We start from the raw sequence: 21,137 nt of genomic DNA on the forward strand, positions 1-21,137 counted from the left end.
TTTGTGATCTGAGTAGGGCTTGCTTTTAGATGAAGTCTTGGTGCATAAGGTTGATAATCGGGGAGAGAAAGGAGCGACGAGACGTTGAAAACAGGTGCTCATCCTCTTTCTTCTCCACTTCACCAGCCATAGGATACATATATCCAGAGATTTAGATATAGACAGTACAAGAGTGAGAATCACAAGACAATTTACTTCTCGATATTATCTGTCTTTTTTTTTATCTGTTCTTCAGAAAAAATGTTGGATTTGTTGTGTAGCCTTTATGGCAGATACTATTGACAATTTACTTCTCAATAGTATCTGTCTTTTTTATTTGTTCTTCAATAGTATTCTGTGGTATTATGTTGTAAACTTTATGGCAGCTTATATTTTGCCATTTGACGTTGTAGTTTGAGCAAATCCCTTGGTGTTTCTTGATTTTTTTTTTTAAAAATATCTTTTTTCTATGTTTCATGGAAAACGCAATAATTGACATGCGACTTTGAATGTAACATTTGGAAGAGAGCCTAATGTTGCAATAGAAGAAAGTCGTGTGTTATGAGAGCTAAATTTGGGCAATTACATGCGATTAAGACAAATAAAGGACTCACATTTCAATCATTAGGGGTCCAGACATGAGACATCGAAAAGAATCCATTCGGCAACATTTTTGGTTCTCACATGATTCTTAATTGGAACCAAGTAATATATATTTGGAGTCCAAAAACTTATTAATATGAAATCTATGATACCTTCACATCAATATTTAATATTTAAAATTACTTGATAAGAATTCAAATATCAGATTTGTGATATCATCGATGAATGACTAATTATTTACGGATATGACATGAGAGTCGAGACACAAACAAAGGAAACAATTAGCCATACGACGAAGCTGCATTCCAGATATATGCGTGCAAGAAAATATGTTCAATCCAGATTTCTATCCACAATTCCATCGAGTAGAATTGGGAATCTTTAATACCAAAACGTCAAAACATTCAACATAACAGCCTTCGACATAAAGAGTATATATCTTTGAACATTGCAATAGTTACTGAAGACACGAGGTGTACTAATCAACCAAATGTAACTCTGTAAGCAAATACCAAATATCACCTTAGAAGAGTCTGTTATTTCTTGTACAATTTGTCAATCTCGTTCTGCGAGGGAAAGAACATGTCATTGTATTTTCAACATATATAAAACAAAAACTATCAAATGGCTCTGAGTAAACTCAAAATCCTAGATCAGCCCTTACACACATAGGCACACACAATCGACAATCTAAACATAAACTGACCTTGTAATATTTAAGCAACTGAGGCCTTTTCTTCTTAAATGTTGGTGTGATGAGGTCTCGTTCCATATCAAATGGAACGGGATCGAGGTGCACAGCCTTAATGAATTCAAAACCCTTCAACTGCAAAACTCAAATAAAATCGAAAGAGTAAGATAAAAGAGTGAAACTCATTCAAAGAAAGCAGGTCGAGATAGAATACGAGTGGAACAGATCATGTAAACTAAAAGGAAAAACCTTCTTCTCTTTTGCTATTCGCGTGAGTTCTTCAATGAAGTATTCTTTCACTTTGACATGTTCACAGAGGGCATTAAAGTCACCAGATATACCAGTCTGTTCAGCCCATTGTTCCACGGCTTGCTTTTTAGGGTTAATAATCGCAATGAGAAATGATTCAAAGCTGTTACCATAAACCCATATCTGCACTCCAAAATTTATGCAATTCAAATATCATATAACAGCACCATGGTGTATTTCTTATTAGAAACACCAGATTTTCCAAGTTAATTAGTTTGTCAAAGATACCAGAGAAGGAATCATACAATATTGGTATTTCACGGCCATTGCTAAAAATTGATTAAAAACCATGTCGCAGGAATTTACTCTAAAGGCTGTGAATAGAACAATGACACCCTACGTATCTGTATGATGTTAAGCTAATTTTAAGAGATAAGACATGAACTAAGGATACAATAATCTAACCAGAACAAACCAATACGTACATACCGAGTCAATATCTGGAACAAGACCATAAATATTTTCTAAGTTCTCCACTGCAACATATTCTCCTTGTGAGAGTTTAAAGATGTTCTTCTTGCGGTCAATTATTTTCAAGCTCCCATTTGGTTGCCATTCACCAATATCCCCTGGTAAAATGGAGTTTCATCAAAATCAGGATGTAAAACATAAGGGGCTGGGCTAAATATCGATTCCAAAATAATGGAAAAGCAACCTGTGTGAAACCAGCCATCAATTAAGACTTCTTTGGTTAAATCGTCGCGTTTGAAATATCCTGAAAATAAAGTATCTCCACGTACACATACTTCTCCACGTGGAGTACTTGAAAGGGCATCATACCCGAGTTCGGGAACAGATTCCAGACAAACATCCACATTGGGCACTGGGGGACCTACAGTACCCAGCATGTCGAGTTCATCCGGTATTGAAACGAATGTACCAGCACAAGTCTCAGTCAAACCTATGTCACCAAGATATAATAAAAAGCGATAAGAAGTCAGAAAGCGGGATATACATAACCATGACCACAAGTAAATCGAGGTTCAGAGCACTCTAAACCAGCATACGGCCAACATTTGCTCCTTTATATAAAAGCCCAAAGTTCTCTGATAGAACAAGTAATGGCCAGTGGAACATGAGCTTAACCTTTCAAAACAAAGCGTTTTTTCACATGGAACAGTTGAAAAGGATGGCTTCCAAATTATCCAACAGAATAAATGCAGCCTCAGAAGTTATGATGGATTGGACTGAAACATGCAAATTTTCAAGTAAAACTTCAAAGAAAAAGGAATTAGAAATTTAAATATTATTCCTCTCTGAAAATAATAAGAAATAAAACATTTCGTCGTTTAATGAAAAAGATGTAACGAAAAGTCCATATGACGTCTTCACCAAAAACAACATATCAAGTGTTAAAATGCAGCAAAGCCATGAAGAAATGAATGAAATGCCTCATATGCACGAAGAAGCAGTTCTTTCAAAAGCCAATGATCGAAAACAAATTGAAAAAAAAACAGTGGGCTATTATAGCACAAAAACAATACCATATCCTTGAAGAACATAAGAACATGATACTACTCGGAGAAATTCTTCTACATGAGCCGCAAGAGGTGCTGCTCCAGATAAAATAAGTCTTACATTGCCCCCCAAACCTTCTTTTACCTAAAAGAGTACGCAAGGATAGTGCCAGTAACTATTCTGTCACAATTCATCGACTATGAATAGAGCAGAAACACTTCACAAATATGACATTGATTACATTGTTGAAAACAATTTTGTCACATAGTGGAGATGCCTCTGAATGTTTATAACCGTTCCTCATATTACGTAGTTTCCTGCACGATTTTCACAGCATGAAAGCAGCCCAATTAACCACTTGGATTAGGCTGTGAAAGCTTTAATTGATAATAATGTTTAGAACCATCATGATTTAAGTCAATACCTATTACTTCAAACAACAAGGTACATTGAAAAATTTCATTCGAGTAACGAGATATAAAATTTTAACAAAATAGAAGTTAAGTTCAGACAAGTGAGCATACGAATTCTGTTTAATTTTCTCAAAAGTACATCCGCGGTGGGTAAGAACTTACAAAGAGTGAGCAAAATTGAACAGGGTTTGCTTAATGAAACCTCCAGCAGCAATCTTCTGTTGCAAACCTGAAACAGCAAGATCCGTTGCAATAAAAACTCACCCAAGTTGATGCCAACAATAAGCAATGCATAAGCCATTATGACCACGATTATTTTATCGTCCTGAAATTAGTACTTTAATTATATAAAATGATTATATATAAGTTCAAATAATAAATTATTTCCATAAAATTATGACCACGATTATTTTTATCATCCTGAAATTAGTACTTTGATTATATAAAATGATTATATGTACGTTCAAATAATAAATTATTTCCATAAAATATTTGGCAAGTGGCGTTAATACAGTCATATATTAAAAGAAATTGACCTGTCCAAATATTTGTTGGCATACAAGGTATATAACCAAGAGATGGAAAGCAAAATGTAGTAAAAATTGATCCATTAATAGAACATGCTAGTCCACATTCTCCATGCCCATCACAAAGGGTGAAATGATTCGACTATTACTCTTCAAGCTACACAAATTGGATTATCCTAACCTGAATAAATTCTATCCAGTACCCGAGGTACTGCACAAAAGACAGTGGGCTTGAGCACTCCAATATCTTCAACCAATAACTTAACATCCTGAATTTCAAATAACAAAGTATATTAGTCATGTTTTACAAGCTCAAATGATAGAAAACGAAAATGAGACCTTACCCCACGCCAGAATCCAATTGACGCCCCATGATTGATGAAGCATTCTTCAATGACACGATCAAAGATGTGTGCCAAAGGAAGATACGACAGATACACGTCATTAACAGTCAACTACAGAGAAGAAAGAAATTACAATTCAATACAATCGATTGTTTCTTGCATGCCACATTTTGACAAAGCATGCAATTTTTATTGGAGAGTGACAGCATGAAGTTTAAGATTTTTCTCTTTCACACAAAATATCTGACAAAAACAAGACAAATAATAGATATGTGATCACCGGTTCATTCACGTTCTCCAGCAGACACTTCACTCCAGCTATTAAAGTAACAATGCTGTTGTTGGAAATCATAACACCCTTGGGGTCTCCAGTTGTTCCACTTGTATACATAATCGTACAAATGTCTGTTTTCTTTTTTACTGGAAGATCAAATTGCTTATTACCCCCCTGCACAGTGTCATGAGTAAAAGAATTTTAATTGAAATTTTTGTAAGCAATTGCATGAAATAATTTCCCATTGGGCTATTGTTATAGATCATCCTGTTGGGTCATCCTAACTCTTTATGGCTATATCAATGTGGGGACAAATATTAGTGCAGAGCTTCTAACTATCCTACGAGGTTTGAAGCTTTTTTCTCCGTAACCAGTTTTTTCCTTCTCATTTGAGACGAATTTGCTAGTCTCCATGACCGTCATTAAAGCAGCAAAGACGCATTGGGACATTTGTGATATTCTGAGTTAGATCTTCTGCTGTCATCTTGGATTATCTGGTTATTCGCACATTTATCACGAATGGGATGTCATTGCTGCACTTTATCTAAAGAAGCCTTTTGTATTGCTATCTCCTGTATAGCTACTTCCAGAGCTCTTGACCACCTAGTCCCCTCTAATGTATTGCTATTTTTAATTTTTATAAATATAAATAGATGGATGTTTGCCTGAGCCTTCACCATGCTATGGCGGTGGTTTTAACAGAAATAACAGCATCTGCTTTATCTTTCCAAAATACATCTCTCCATCAATGAAACATTACATTTGAAATTTCACGTCATAGTCTACAGAATTCCAGTTTTCATTCTATATCTTTAGTTTTCTTTTAATCTTCTGAGATGCTAAGAGGTAAAGATACCCTAGGGAGAGATTAATGGTGAGAAGTCTGCATCTTCTGAATTCATTCTGCACAACTGTGGTCAACCAACATAAATAAAGAGACAAAATAACAGTGAAACATAAAAGAAAAATAGGAACTGTTTAACTAAATTGAAGGAAATTCAATAGGTAACCAAAAGGCATAACGATCTGAAAAGTCAAAATAATAAAACATCACTCTCTCTCATGTTGAATTTCACCTAGAGTTTCATAGGCACTTTTCCGGATCTAGATATCATGCTGGTCCAACTTAAACTATGCATCCAAAAGCCTTTGTTCAATTTATTTGAATGTAATTCTCAGTTCATATCGTTGAGTAAGGTAAATGACTTCATTGACAAAAATTCAGTTTCCCACAAATATTTAACCCAGATGCTTGAATTAAAGTAACAGCTGGCCAATAACTGATTCAATCAGAAGATCAAAATGGATATAACAAAACATGAATCAAGCCAAGTTTTGTTGCCCACCAAAACAAGCGTCACATAGGATGCAAACTAGAAAGTCTGAAAAACAAGCTTACCAGTGTTAAAAATTCATCCCAAGAATAAATAGCCACACTAAACTTTTCAACTTCTTCCTTCTGTTGAGAAGTAACTTTCCCAAAGCTCACAATTGCTGAAATTGAGTGGAGGAAACATATATATTCACCATACTTACGGAAATCAAAACCAATACTCCACAGAAAACCTGACACAAAAACCTACGTACTTCTCAAATACTTTGTTGAACCCGGAAAAGTTTTCAACAGCTGCAAATTTAAAAGAATAGGTTAGCATTAGGCCCAAAGACATTGTATCATTAAATATCCCGAAAGAAAAAGCTCAAGTCTCAGTGGTGATACAACTTTAAACCAACTTTATTCGTTAATATTCAAGCTCACTGATAAAGTCATTGATAAAAACTCCATTGATAGACACAAAAGAAAATGGAATTTCGTTTTTTAATATTAATAACCATACCTCAGAAATTTTTTTCTCTTCCACAAAAGCAAATGTAACTTCCGCATGGCATATGATGAATTCAACAGCTCCAGCACCTAAACCAAAGGCAAGAACAAAATTTTACTGCATACTACTGGTAAATTTTGCGAATTGCAAAAGCATCCAGAACATATCAAATGCATTCGACAAGTAAAATTAAGCATACCTAAGGTGTCATATAAAGGGACACAATAGAATCCATGAGCATTACAAGCCTGCAGAAACATGCTTAACTTTCAGAATAAATGTACAATATTCTGTTTCAGATAGCTTCTAGACAACAATCAAGAGAAACCTTTAATATGCCAAAAATAAATAAAGAACGAGAATAAAAGAAAGACTGGAAAACATTGAGTGAATACAAAAAAATAAACTGGAAAACCTTGATACAGATATTTTACTCCTTTATTTGTCTTAAACCTAATCCAAGCAAATATCATTTTCCAATATAAAAGTCCTTTCTTTGTAGACAAGTTATCCACGATGGCCAAGCTTTGAAAGAATCGGAAAAGAAAAAAAACAAAAGATATATATCAAGGGTGACTTTGAGATGATAGGAAAGGAGATAGGTGCAGGAAGTTATACACAAAAGGAGCAAAATAAGAACCCAATATATTGGGAAATATTAAGCACAGAGGTATCTTAATCAGATTCGCATATTTTACTTGGTGTTAAACCAAAACCAAGGACAAGCCAGCAAAAAGGCATCAGTGGTCTACTTACAACTATTTTAGGTCAGCAATCTATCCACCAGGAACCAACCAATGAGGCAATGTTTTCAGAGCAGCATAATTGAAGATGATCTTTTGAAATGGTAGCATATATCATACAAAAGACTAGGTTACTCAAAAGTAGTTTAGGGACATCTGAAGTTTTTCCTGGGAATTCAAATTAAATAATACACAAGTTCTTCATTTAAATTGCAAATCATGAAAGTAACAAACATCTGAAGTTTTTCCTTGGAATTCAAATTAAATAATACACAAGTTTTACTTTAAATTGCAAATCATGAAAGTAACAACCATCCACGCCCAAGTATGAAACACACATACCATGCATAGAAGGGGATTGAAATAAAATTATTTAAGTACCTCCATACTCATGATCCACTCGGAGCAATTAGCACCATAAATTCCACACCGTCCACCCTGAAATCATTCAGTTACGCAAGAAGGAAATTCTGGTATTATACATGCAACCACTACCACAGTTAGATGAAGCAAATAATATATATAGTGAAGCAAATGATTATGAGCAACAACAGACAACACTATGCTGGTATACCAATGCTAGCATAAGAGAATAAAATCAAGAGAAGTAATGTCGAGATTAAATGAACTAGGGAGTGAAATTTTAAGAAGCATGTGAGAATTGAGTCTCCAATAAGGAAAGCCGACTCTCCGGAAAATATGATGGATAAATATCGCATGAAACTAGAGATGCATGACAACAAAAAAAAACATTACAGCAAAAAATGTAACAGTGTCTTACTTCCTCAATGCCACAATTGCGTAAGGAATTCCCAACTTGCAACACTTTGTCATATACTTCTTTGTAAGTCATCCACACGTATTTACCAGGCTGCCAGAGCAGATCCGTCATGATTATTAGCCAACAATTCACACCCACACAAAGAAGGAGAAGAAATGCAAGTGCAAAGCGGAAAAAAACATAAGAAAATTGATATCTCAAACAGCATGCTTGAGCAGCAAACAATCAAATGAAGATACTACACCTGCCCGTTAATAATTTCTCGACGACCAAGCATTCGGTTATTGGGATATTTCTCAACTGATAAACTGCGCCACAAAGAAAAACGTTAGATTCAATCGTTCATACACAAAAAGATTTAAGATAAAAGCAGTGACGAATAGTTAGTATTTTATACAGATCATTAAGAAGATAGGGAGCACGGACCCTATTCAAGAGCACAACTTTGTCAGTCGCTTCTATAACGGCTTATATGTTCTCAAGTACATTTCGAATTTAGTCAGTTGTTGATATACTTTCATTCCACAAAATCCTTTTGTTCTTATACTCAAAACAAACCTTTGACCTTTTTAGCCTTTTGTTCAAGTATAAAAGTAAAGGAAGGGAGTGTCCTGCTACATATCTGTTTTCATCATATCAGAATCTATACTCCTTTATCCAATATTATTGTACTATTAGGCTAGCAAGTCAATAGGGGGAATAAAAAAATAATGAAAATTCAGAACTCCGGCTCGGTTTTCTTCTTCCCCTTTTCTGATGTAAAACGTCAATAGGGATAAATGCCAATTCTTAAGGATGTAGGCTAACAGGGATAGACATAAATTCCACACGAAGTTGGTATAAATGGCATAAAATTAATTAAAATTGAGATTTAGTATGGCTAAGAATCTATCAGAAAGTTATAAACAATATGAACTGATACCAAACAAGATTATTCAAAATGCAATACATGGTCGCCATCATTTTTATATATCATAATATCTTCTTATTTTTATCCACATCAATTTTGATAAAATTCATGGTATCTCCTCACTGGTGACCAAACAATAACTTCTAACCCTGTCCAAGAAAAACGATGACAACTTTTAGGCTAAATCCTTCCACGGCGGTCAACTCTAATTACATGTCAAAAATCCATTCAGTTTTCATAAAATTAAAGAAGTTATTATGCAACTCTTATTAAGAGAAAACTAACTATGCTGATCATCCAATACGTAACGAGCCAAAAACACTAGGAAGCAAGTCGGCAAATAGCAAAGTTCAATTCCGTTCGTTATCACACATTGTTCAACATGGGTGGATAGATATACGTAAAAAATTACAACAAAGAAACAGACACATTCTAAACACAAACAAAGTCCCTATCCATCATGATAATCCAAAGTAATCAATTAAATCCAACATATCCATGAAAAAGGAGCACTTGATGATTCTTTAAGCCAATTAAAAATTTCCCAAAAGAAAAATAGACCGGAAAATATCCCAGCAGCAGTCGAGTCCCGGAATCGGCTCGGGAAACCCATCCTTGGCAAAAATACTCCTATAAACCGGTCCCATCGACGGGTTTCCATCCTTGGCAGGCGTTGAAGGCTCCACTTCAACTATAAATCTCTCCTTCTCCATCTTCAAACCTTCTCAAAATCTCTCTGTAAAAAAAAAAGCAAGTACGTCCACCTTTACAGATTTATGGTTGTATCCACGCGTAAGTTCTGAAAACGAAATGTTTGAAACCACGTATGACTGATTTTCGGGCCATTTGGTAGAGAGACCAGCGGTAAATCTATTCACACTATAAAATAATACTCTTGATATGTGTTTAATTGAATAGCTTAAATAAAGATAGATTAATAGTCAAATATTTATCGTTAAAATTTTAAGTTGTTTTAATATTTATTGTGATCCGGTTTAAGATCCAATTTTATGGATAACTATTTGATTAATAAAATTGGATATTAAAACGGGTCAAAATGATTATTAAAACATCTTAAAATTTTAACGATAAATATTTGACTATTAATCTTTACTTATTTAATTCACCCAACCAAACACACCCTTAGTATAAAAAATAATATTTTTTCATTAATGACTCAAATAAGAGATTTATCTCACAAAATACGACCATGAAATTGAATCAAGCCTAATCACTATTTTTTAGTTAGATCATGTACCTATTGAGTCATTAATAATAGTTAATGTAACAATTTGTTAATTAATTAAGAGTAGGTCTCATATGAGACCGTCTCACGGATCACAATCTGTGAGACGGGTCAACCCTACCCATATTCACAATAAAAGTAATACTCTTAGCATAAAAGTAATACTTTTCATGGATTATCCAAATAAAGATCCGTCTCACAAAATACGACCCGTGAGACCGTCTCACACAAGTTTTTGCCATTAATTAATAGTTCTTGCACCAAAATACTTTTTACTTTTTTTAAAATTAGTCTTTTGATTCTGTCAGGTTAAAAATGTACCATTTGTTAGGTTCGATTGGGATAAACATTGAACTACAATAACTCGGTTCTTGAAATATTGAACGCCGAGAACTTAAATCAAGTTTGTTTTTCAAACCAAACAGAAGATAGTCAAAACAATCATTCTATAACTGATTATATATTTTAAAAATATTTAAAAGATATGAATGAATAAAAATGGTTTTTGTTGAATCATTTTATCAAGCAATATTTTAATATTTGAAATACACATACATAAAATATAGTAAAATGATGAAAAACACAAATAGTTTTTAATGATATTCGAGATGGATAAGTCTTATGTAATCCTTCAAGAATGTATTACTAGAAGACTATGATTTATATAGTTCTTTGTACAAAATCAATTCGACCTAGGACTTATCCATTGCCTATTTGAAACTTCTAGCACACTCTTGATTAATATCCTGCAACCTAACAAATCCATATATTATTTAATGTCTTTTATGTCAAGACTATAAACATCATATTAATGTATTTTAATAAAATAAATATATTTATATTTAAGTTAAAGCACAAGACTTAAAGCTACCAAACTTACCAAACATACCTAAATCAGATGCAAAAGTTTAAGCTATTGAAAATTCAAAATCACATAAATCGAAATAATAAGTGAAATTTTTCATAAGACGAGGTATTGGTGCTCCGACTGCTACACGTGGACGAATTTTTTAATAGAAGATTTATATTTTCATGATCTACAACATTCACGTTGAATTTTTTTCCCTAATTTCCAAAAGATCAGTACTAGTTTTTGAGAAACTAAAATAGTGATTAGGCTTGCTTCAACCGTTTGAAAACAACATTCCAGAGATTGGTAACAAATTTGGTAACATTCCAGAGATATGGTATCTCACACAAACTAAAATAGTGACCAGGCTTGCTTCAACCGTTTGAAAACAACATTCCAGAGATATGGTAACTAAAATAGTAGATCAACTGGTACCAAGATTGCTGCCAAGATCTATAGAAGTCCAGGAGGTCTTGGGTTCTAATCCTGAGAAGGCAAAAGCTCCAGTGCCTGTGATGGAGAAGTTCTATGAGTAATGGAAAATGGGATAACCGTGAGGAGACTTAAGCCTAATTGGGACAGCCCATGTACATTACAAAAAAAAAAGATTTAATCCACGCCAGGTTGGGGATGACGATAACAAATTTGAATCACCTCATTATCATTTCTAGATTATTTGAAGCGAAGATGAGGATAAATATTCAATGTCTGAAAAGTACATATGAAAATGTTCAGACTAATTAGATAGAAGCAGATATGGATCCCGATGAGACTTAATCCCAACAAGGATTAATGAGAAATATCCGATTAGAAAAAAGCGTAGATCGAGGCTAGGATGTGGAAGACATCTTCGCCCCGCCCTGCCCCATCCCATTGTCATCCATATGCTAAGACGTGAAATAAATTCACTAAATCTCAAATGTTACACTCATACAAGGACTTAAAAAATTAAAAGACTCGTTATTTTCTTATGACTCATTTATGATAAAAATGTTCAGTAGACTTCACTTTGACGAGCAACACTCGTTTTCAACTTCGGTCCAATCAAACTCCATTCCATATTATAGATTGTTCTCTCTGGATAATGTCACATCTCTGGATAATGTCACATTCCTCTATCAAGAAATGAGTCACGAGGCTTAAATGTGTTTGGTACCACAAGCAAACTAAGCTCTCAAACCAGAATAAATATAGTAATAATGTCAAAACCTTATTGCATCAGATGTCGTGTCACACAACGAACTATACATGTTTTCTTATTATTTCAAGTCATGCGACCAACTGATGCTTTCACAACATCTATAAACTCTATGCAATAAATATCGTCATCTCCCGATAACTCATATTCTTCTGCCGAAAAATGTCCAAATGAATGTAGTGCATAAAAGCAACAACCAACAAATCAACTCTGAAAGATTTGACAATAGAAGCTCATTGGCCTCCCTCAACCACATGTGGCTACGCTCGAATAACCCCTTGCACTTTATATTTCAAAATAGAATAATTCTTTCCAAAATCATATTTTTTCATATATTTAAGATAGAGTAGGTCTCTTGTGATACGGTCTCACGAATTTTTATTTGTGATACGGGTCAATCCTATCAATATTCACAATAAAAAATAATATTTTTAGCATAAAAAATAATAATTTTTCATAGATGACTCAAATAAGAAATCTGTTTAAAACATCTTCATCATATTTTTTCATGGATTACCCGTGAGATCGTCTCACATAAGTTTTTGCCTCTAAGATAATATATTGAAACATCTTCATCATATCTTCAAGCAAATCGCATATCAAACAAATATCTTCTTCAATTATCTTTTTATATTCAATAGCTCAAAACAATATTTTTTTTAATTTTTTTATAGATTAAGCCAACAAAAATGTCATGTATGGATTTAAGATTATATATTTTGTTTCATTGTTAACAATATAGAAATCCAGGTTTGAATAAATTACCGGTTTTCTTACTCTACTAAAATGTTATTTGACTATAGACTCTTACCGCTTGTAGGTTCCTCCCTATATCCATTAGTGTTCCACATTTTTTCAAATCTTCGTGATCTGGGTGGAGTGATCGTTTAATTACATCAAACACTATGGATCCGGATGAAGTGGCCAGATTGGTGACAAAACTCAAGATCTCTAATCTTCATGTTCTAGGGGAAACTCTAACCCTAGATGTTGCAGATCTAAAAGCGGGGAAACAACGTCTCGAAAGTTGTTTGGTGGCTAAAGTCCTATCACCGAAGATGATCAATTCTGCAGCTTTTAAACAACAGATGCCTAGAATCCTCCAGACCATCAAACATGTCGAAATCGGGGCCTTGGGCGATAATATACTCGTATTTGATTTTTCCTCAATATCCGATCATCGAAGAGCGCTGCATGGTGGACCGTGGAATTTTTTCCGTGATCTGATTATATTTGAAGAGCCTCGTGGAGCGCAGAACCCCCGCGATATGAGCTTCAATAAAATCTCTTTCTGTGTACAGTGCTACAATTTACCCTTGATCTGTATGCATCGAGATGTATTGAGAAAAGTGGGTAGTCTCATTGGTGAGGTGGAAGAGATTGATACTAATGAATATGGTTATGCTATGGGACGTGCTGCACGTATGCGAGTCTGTATTGATGTGAATAAACCGTTGAAGAAATCGATTAGCGTCTCGGTTAATCAGGATGAGGACGATGTCATAGTAGTATTGACGTATGATAAATTACCAGATTTCTGTTATAACTGCGTATGTATTGGACATTCGTTTCGTGATTGTGCCTCGAAACAAGCTAATGAGGGAAAGCTAGCGTATGGTGGATGGCTCATAGCAACATCTCATAAAGGAGTGACAAAGACACAGAGAACATCCCCGGGGAAATCCCCGACTCCAGGCTATGAGGCACCGAGTAATGGATCGATGTAACAAGGTGAAAACAGTGCGAGTAATGCTACTTCGGTTGCAGAAGAACCTATACCAATATTGAAAATATTACCAAACCTATACTTCAATGCGATCTGCTTTGACATGGAAAAGTTGGGAGGAAACCCTCGTCCGCTTTCTCAAACTCGAGCGTTTCGCAAAACTTTTGATGCATGCTCTTTACAGGATCTTCATGGCGAGGGAGAATTCTTTACATGGGTTAATCGGCGGTCTTCTAATAATCTTATCTTTGAGAGACTTGATCGATATGTGGCTACATTTGAATGGAGAATGCTATATCCTACATCACGTGCAGTCTCTAGACTTCTATCACTCGGATCACAGACCTATCATTATTGAGTTTGGCAGAAACCAACAACTTCCTGTGCGATCTAGCTCTATGTTTCGACTGGAACAACACTGGGCTACTGAACCAGACTTTGGAGATGTGGTGTACATGGGATGGGATAAAAATAACTGTGACATTACATTACCTAACCGTCTCAAGAGATGTAAAGAAACTTTGAAAGCATGGGCTGGTAATCGCTTCGGTAAAATCCCTCAGCAACTCATATCCAAACGTAAACAATTGGCTACTTTGAGAACCCACGAGCATTGGCATGAATCAACCAGCAGAATACGGGCTCTTGAGCGTGAAGTGGAGGATTTGGCAACTAAGAACGAAGTGTACTGGAAACAACGCAGTAGGGTTAATTGGCTTGCGCATGGGGATAGGAATTCCAAATATTTCCATGCTTGTGTGTCGGCTAGGAGAACCAATAATTTTATTAGTGGGCTTGTTTCGGCTCACGGGGATTGGTGTTCAGACAAGAGGGGCATGGCTGAGCACTAGTTCACAAATCTTTTTAGTTCTAACAATCCTACTGAGAATGAAAAGAATACTATTCTGAGTTGTGTACCTGAAACAATTGATGAGCAAGTTAACGATGTTCTTTGTGCCCTTTTCTCTACTGCTGAAGTAAGGAAGGCTTTGTTTGACATGCATCCAGAAAAAGCCCCAGGTCCAGATGTTATGTCAGTTTTTTTCTATCAAAAACTCTGGGATGTGATAGGAGATGAGGTAACAGTGGCCATATTGAAAATACTTAATCAGGGAGAGACTATTGATGACTGGAATGACACAATTGTTACACTAGTGCCGAAAATCCAGCATCCTATGACTATGAAGGATTTCGCCTAATCAGTCTCTGCAACGTCTCCTACAAAATAGTCGCTCGTTGTTTGACTAGCAGGTTGAGTCCTATCTTAAATAGAACAGTGAATGAGTTCCAAAGTGCCTTCATCCCGGGTCGACTTATATCTGATCATATTATCCTGGGGTTCGAAGCTTTACATTGGATCCGAAGCCGGAAGCAAGGCCATAAGGGATATGGAGCATTAAAACTCGATATGAGTAAAGCCTATGATAGAGTGGAGTGGAGCTTTCTTGAAGGTATGATGCTAAGACTGGGCTTTTCACCAATATGGGTGGAAAAGATCATGAGGTGTGTTCGTACTGTCAGATATTCTTTCTCTTTAAATGATGATATAATTGGTAATGTCATTCCGAGCAGAGGCTTAAGACAGGGAGATCCTCTTTCTCCCTATATATTTTTTTTATGTGCACATGGACTCTCTTGTGCTCTTTTATCTCTGGAAGATCGTCGCTTATTAACTGGAGTTTGTATTGCATCTTCTTGCCCCGCTATTACTCACCTATTCTTCGCAGATGATAGCCTCCTTTTCTTCAGAGCAACAATGGCATATTGCGAGGCTATAAGAAATTGTCTATTATCCTATGAAAGGGCCTCGGGGCAGCTTATTAACTTTGAGAAGTCCTCACTGTCTTTTAGCCCGAACACAGACGCTCAACTAGCAGAGAACATTAAAGCACGCCTGGCTATTTCAATGATGCAAGGTCATGATATCTATCTGGGACTCCCAGTGTTCTCCACCAAAAACAAGAAGCTACAATTTAGATATTTAGTGGAAAGAGTTGTACAGAGAATACAAGGTTGGGGCAACAAAGTATTCTCAGCAGGTGGAAAAGAGACTCTGATAAAATCGGTGGTACAAGCTATCCCTACATATGCTATATCTTGTTTTCGTATCCCTAAATCGGTTTGTGCAGAGATTGAGCGTGAATGCTCAAATTTCTGGTGGGGTGTTGATGCGAGGAAGAATCGGATGCATTGGAAAACTTGGAAAGCTCTTTGTCTGCCTAAATGCATGGGAGGATTGGGTTTCCGCCATCTGGAAACCTTTAATAAGGCTTTTTGGCTAAGCAGATATGTCGTATCATTGTGGATCCAGACTCTCTGGTAGCTCGTGTTCTTAAAGCACGTTATTTCAAGCACCAAGATACCATGGCTGCTGGCCTTGGTAATAACCCTTCGTACCTCTGGCGCTCCATACTGTGGAGCAGACCCTTACTAGAGCAGGGAGTTTGTTGGCATGTGAGAGATTGATCCAGAATTGCATTGAGTAGAGATAGATGGATACCGAGCTCTTGGGGTTGTGCTATTCCTACATAGATGCAAAATAATAATATGTTGGTTAAAGATCTTATTGAGAATCGAAAATGGAATGAATTGGTGGTTCGCCAGCACTTCCTAGACTACCTGGTTGCAAAGATCCTAGCCATTCCTATCTCTTCGACACATCATGATGACTACAGGTATTGGATCTTTGATCCGAAAGGAAAATACTCGGTTAGAGATAGGTACAAGAAAGCTATGGGCTTTTATGACTCTCCGGTTTCTACCTCGAGTTCTCGCTTGAAAAGTTGGTGGCAATACCTTTGGGCTCTCTCAGTCCCTCCAAAAGTCCGGATATTTTGTTGGAGAGCAGTGCTTGACATAATACCTACCGAACAAATTTATTAACTCACCATGTCCCAGTCTCTGGTATGTGCCCGTTGTGCCAATCCGTGTGTGATTCGACAAGCCATGCCTTAATCGCGTGTCCTATAATAAAATCTTGCTGGAAAAGGACTTACTTTTGGTCGTTCCTGAAACAAGTTAGGCATTTGAATTTGTTTGATATTTTTCTGTGGATGAAAGAGAAGATTAGTAAAATAGAATTTGAAGTGTTTGCAATGCGAGCTTGGGCAACCTGGACGGAATGTCTGAGTTTAATTCACAAGAAAAAAGAATGTTATGGCGGTATTAGTACTGATTGGAGTGAGATTCTATTACATGATTTTTAACATTCGAGACTAGCTCTCTCTCCTCTTTTGGGAACTCGCCAGTGTACTTCACCTGGGAAATGGGTTGCTCCACCAAAAGACAAACTTAGATTGGATGTTGATGCAGCCTATAATGAAGAATCAAATTGTTATGCAATTGGAGGGGTGGTCAGAAACCATGAGGGGCAACCAGTTCTTGCGTTTGGAAATAAAATTAACAACCCTCAATCTATCACATATGCTGAACTTATGGCTATTGAAAGCGGCTTAAAGATCTCTCAAATGCGAAACATATCGCTTCATCAAGTCACCTCAGATTCTCTACTAGCCGTGCAAGCAGTCACAAGGTTGGAAGAGAATCTCAGTTACGTAGGGTCAATTGCTACAGATATCAGAATTCTCCTGGACTCCTTGAGTAATACTTCACTTGGCCATATTCGACGATCGGCGAATGTAGTTGCACAATCGATCGCTTCTTTTGCTATTTCTTCCTCCTCTCATTTTGTGTGGGAGATTGGAGATTTTCCTATTTGGTTGATTCGTCTTGTAACAAATGACATTTTAGAGTTTCAATAAAGTACAAGCATTGACCTTCCAAAAAAAAAAACAATATAGAAGTCCACGAATTTCAAATATATCACCTCACATGCAAATAGTTGATTTTATATGTTAGAGTTCTAAAATTTAAAATTCGTCCAAAATTGATACAATATCTCTTCTAGTCGGGAGATATGAATTATCGTACAGAGCAACGAAAAATTAAATTTAAGCAACTCACAATGTATAGAGTAAAAATTGTTTATCTTTCAGATTTACGAGAATATCTAGCTTGAATTTCATACCATCTCTGCCGCACACAAATATACTGATGTACAAATTATGTCGCAGAAAATTAAGGAACGCGATTAAAGATTGCCCGATGATTGTGTTGACGAGATGGTAATCAAAGTCAAAGATGACAGTGAGGAGCACGGCGTGGCCGTCGACCCATCGGGCGAATTCCTACACAATGGGCAACTCCCATTAAGCTTCAGCCACTCATCAATGCAATCCACGTGAAAATAATGGTTGCACTCCGGGATGCTCCTTACTGTATCTTTGGGTTGGTACTCCGAAAGACAAATAGGGCAAGTCCCATCACTTGGCTCGGGGAGCTGACGGCTTTCACCTAGCACGGCCTTTGGGTATGACTCGATGGTGGGCTTGTCCAGGCCGTTGGTGACGAGTCGTCCATCAGGAACCGTAACCGTAGGGAGCTCGGAATTTAGACTTCGCCTGAGGCATAATAACTTAACGAGGCCACAAGTGTGACATACAAGCCCGACAATGCACACTAGTCCCGGTATTCCAACTCCGATTATAAGACCGTATTTCGCTCTTCTTGAAATACCTGCCGTATTTTGTCGTTAGAGTTTACCAAGAAAACTTCGATCACCTTTCCCATATATTGTTTGAATGTTAGTTTGTCACGTAATGAAAAGTGGACAGAGATTCCGGAGACATGGACGAACGAGACATGGGAATCAAAGGGCTAAAGTCGCAGTGGGTCACACTGTGATAACGAAAGATAAATTCCCATGGTTCCCACTTCATTTGAAATTAAACAAGTCGGCAGCGACTTAGATGTCGCATTAATATTTCACATAAAATCCAGAGACCTTTTCAAAATTGATATTATTTACACTCATTTCGTCCACAATTTTTTTCAACAAGTAAACGCCGACATATTTGCAAGTGCATTATTTATTATTTTTTACAATTTTGAAAGAAGGTTCATCATATAATGTGAATTATTTAAGTATTTTCTGATTATTACATAAATTTCAGGTAAATTTTACGTGGCACCCATTTTGAGGGGTAAGCAGCGAACGACTATGATAAACTATGTCCGCTTCGGTGTGACATAGACTTAATCTCTTCTAGAATTAAATGTGAAATTGCTCTTGTTGATATTCTTAAAAAAAATTGAAATTTTTGAATTTTTTTTTGTATTGGTATAAAATTTGATCATGTTTATATATATTTGGTCCCCATTGAAAATTACTTGTAATTTTCTGTTAATAATCTTATATCGTACTTATACTATGCAACCTCCAATCTTTACCATATTATTACTTCTATTAACAATAGTCTAATTGCATTAATTTTTTTTAATGTAAAGTCTATAAGAAATAAAATATTTAAAACATATTAATATATTATTCTCTAATTTTTAAAATCAAAACGCATTTCGTACCTATGTATAAAAATAATACATCTCATTTCCAAAACAAAATAATAATAATAATAATACATCTTTATTAACTATGATATCTGATTTTTAAAAATAAGAGATTTAAAATAATAATAATTGTAAATATGGTTTTATTAAAAAAATAATCATCCGGATATTATGCAATTAGCCCTAATTAACCAATGTGAACAAAAAATTCAAATTACTAACCATTTAAATCCAGAAAATAAATAATTTATCACTTAGCAGATTAATCTAACGAACACATTATTAAATTTGGAATATGTATATTATGAGACGATCTCATGAATCTTTATCTGTGAGACAGATCAACCCTACGATATTCACAATAAAAAATAATACTTTTTCATGGATGACTCAAACAAGAGATCCGTCACAAAATACGACCGATGAGATTATCTCACACCAATTTTTTCCTTAAAATTAACATAATTGCAAGCAAAAATTGGATAAATAATAAAGTAGTTGCACTCACCAGAACTTCTAGCTCGCTCGTGACAACCGATTTCAAGACTCGAATCATCCTTGAACCCGCAAACCCGACCCTGTTTCTCACAGTAGGAGCACGCTGGATCACTCCAGTGAAGATCAATTTCCTCCAGCGAATCCATTGCACTTGCCAAGTTAGCTGGAACCAAAACGTTCGCGATCCGCCTACATATCGGCGGCACATCTTCTTGGGAAAGTAAGTTTGTCGCAAGGACTGTGAAGTTACTCCCGCTAAGGCAAGGAATCGGCCTGTAACCAAACGCTGACGCGTACGCCATGATCTCCTCCCAACTAGAGCAGTTCAGAAAAGCATAGTTTCTTACATGAGCTCCACGGAAAGGCGAACCCGATATGTTGAAATTCAGGATCCCACTTGGGAGGCACGAACCCGTATAGCTCATGGAGAGGATTTGGGAACTGTAGTCTATGGAGTTCACTCTGAATTCGCCGGATACTGGGAGTTTGAGTATCGTTTCTTTTTGGCTGTTGCAGGAAAGTTCGAAACCCGGGTACCCGCACCGGACGGGTTTCCGGGTCGATATACGGAAAGGAAACCGTACTTCGGGTCCGAGAGTGCCGCCGCATGATTCCGGTTTGCATGAATTGGCAGATTGAGTCGAAATGGAGAAGAAAATTAAGATGGAGGATGAGAATAAGAGAAATTGGATTATAATTTCCATCAATTTTCCCCTTTTTAAAAATGTAAAAGTTGAATGTTTGGGCTGTGGTCTTATTATACCAACATAATGACGTTGAATAATGCAAGTATACCAGTGCGTCGGATCGGAAGCATATATATATATATATATATATATATATATATATATATGTATATATATATATATATATATATGTATATATATATATATATATACATATATAGATATATATATATATATACATATATATATTTTAAATATTTATAATTTTTATTATTATTTTATTCTTGAATAGTGAAAGTTTATTTTTTTCATGTATTTTTTAAAACAATTTTTTTTTTTGGATTTGAATGTGACATTTTTAAAAAATAAAAGTTTAGGTCTTGAAGAACCAAAAATGGTTATTACTTATTATCGAACATTCTTTTTTTATATATGACAAAAATTTGTGTGAGACGATCTCACAGGTCGTATTTTATTAGACGAATCTCTTATTTGGGTCATCCATGAAAAAATATTATTTTTTATGCTAAATGTATTACTTTTTATTATGAATATCGGTAAGACTGACCCGTCTCATATAAAGATTCGTGAGAACGTCAGATAAAAGACATAATCTTTACGTATAAGGACAAACTCAGAAATAGAGATCGAAGAAGCAAAACTTTTTAA

At 35.7% G+C, this 21,137-nt stretch overlaps 4 protein-coding genes across 4 annotated transcripts; 2 read left to right on the forward strand and 2 right to left on the reverse strand.

The window, feature by feature from the left end:
• Positions 1–15: 15 nt before the first annotated feature.
• On the reverse strand, positions 16–9,717 carry LOC140831171 (long chain acyl-CoA synthetase 4-like). Its single transcript, XM_073194973.1, has 19 exons — positions 9,420–9,717; positions 8,193–8,256; positions 7,949–8,038; positions 7,549–7,605; positions 6,624–6,672; positions 6,437–6,513; positions 6,186–6,225; positions 5,998–6,092; positions 4,605–4,772; positions 4,325–4,435; positions 4,162–4,249; positions 3,616–3,682; positions 3,282–3,357; positions 3,067–3,184; positions 2,238–2,483; positions 2,012–2,151; positions 1,523–1,705; positions 1,289–1,408; positions 16–1,148 (listed from the first exon to the last, which is right to left on the reverse strand). The coding sequence occupies exons 1-19, from the start codon at positions 9,569–9,571 to the stop codon at positions 1,119–1,121; spliced, it is 1,971 nt and encodes a 656-aa protein (XP_073051074.1). The 5' UTR covers positions 9,572–9,717; the 3' UTR covers positions 16–1,118.
• Positions 9,718–13,057: 3,340 nt separating this feature from the next.
• LOC140830277 (uncharacterized) lies at positions 13,058–13,879 on the forward strand. The gene has a single exon (XM_073193560.1). The coding sequence runs from the start codon at positions 13,058–13,060 to the stop codon at positions 13,877–13,879; it is 822 nt and encodes a 273-aa protein (XP_073049661.1).
• Positions 13,880–13,964: 85 nt separating this feature from the next.
• On the forward strand, positions 13,965–15,077 carry LOC140830278 (uncharacterized). Its single transcript, XM_073193561.1, has 2 exons — positions 13,965–14,695; positions 14,747–15,077. Exons 1-2 carry the CDS (start codon positions 13,965–13,967, stop codon positions 15,075–15,077), a joined length of 1,062 nt encoding a protein of 353 aa, XP_073049662.1.
• A 2,693-nt stretch (positions 15,078–17,770) lies between these two features.
• LOC140831173 (RING-H2 finger protein ATL20-like) lies at positions 17,771–20,582 on the reverse strand. The gene is made up of 2 exons (XM_073194974.1): positions 19,793–20,582; positions 17,771–18,453 (listed from the first exon to the last, which is right to left on the reverse strand). The coding sequence occupies exons 1-2, from the start codon at positions 20,484–20,486 to the stop codon at positions 17,969–17,971; spliced, it is 1,179 nt and encodes a 392-aa protein (XP_073051075.1). The 5' UTR covers positions 20,487–20,582; the 3' UTR covers positions 17,771–17,968.
• Between the last annotated feature and the right edge of the window lie 555 nt (positions 20,583–21,137).

Source organism: Primulina eburnea, chromosome 4 (genome assembly GCF_022965805.1).
Source record: "Primulina eburnea isolate SZY01 chromosome 4, ASM2296580v1, whole genome shotgun sequence".
In the NCBI taxonomy this organism is placed as follows: domain Eukaryota; kingdom Viridiplantae; phylum Streptophyta; class Magnoliopsida; order Lamiales; family Gesneriaceae; genus Primulina; species Primulina eburnea.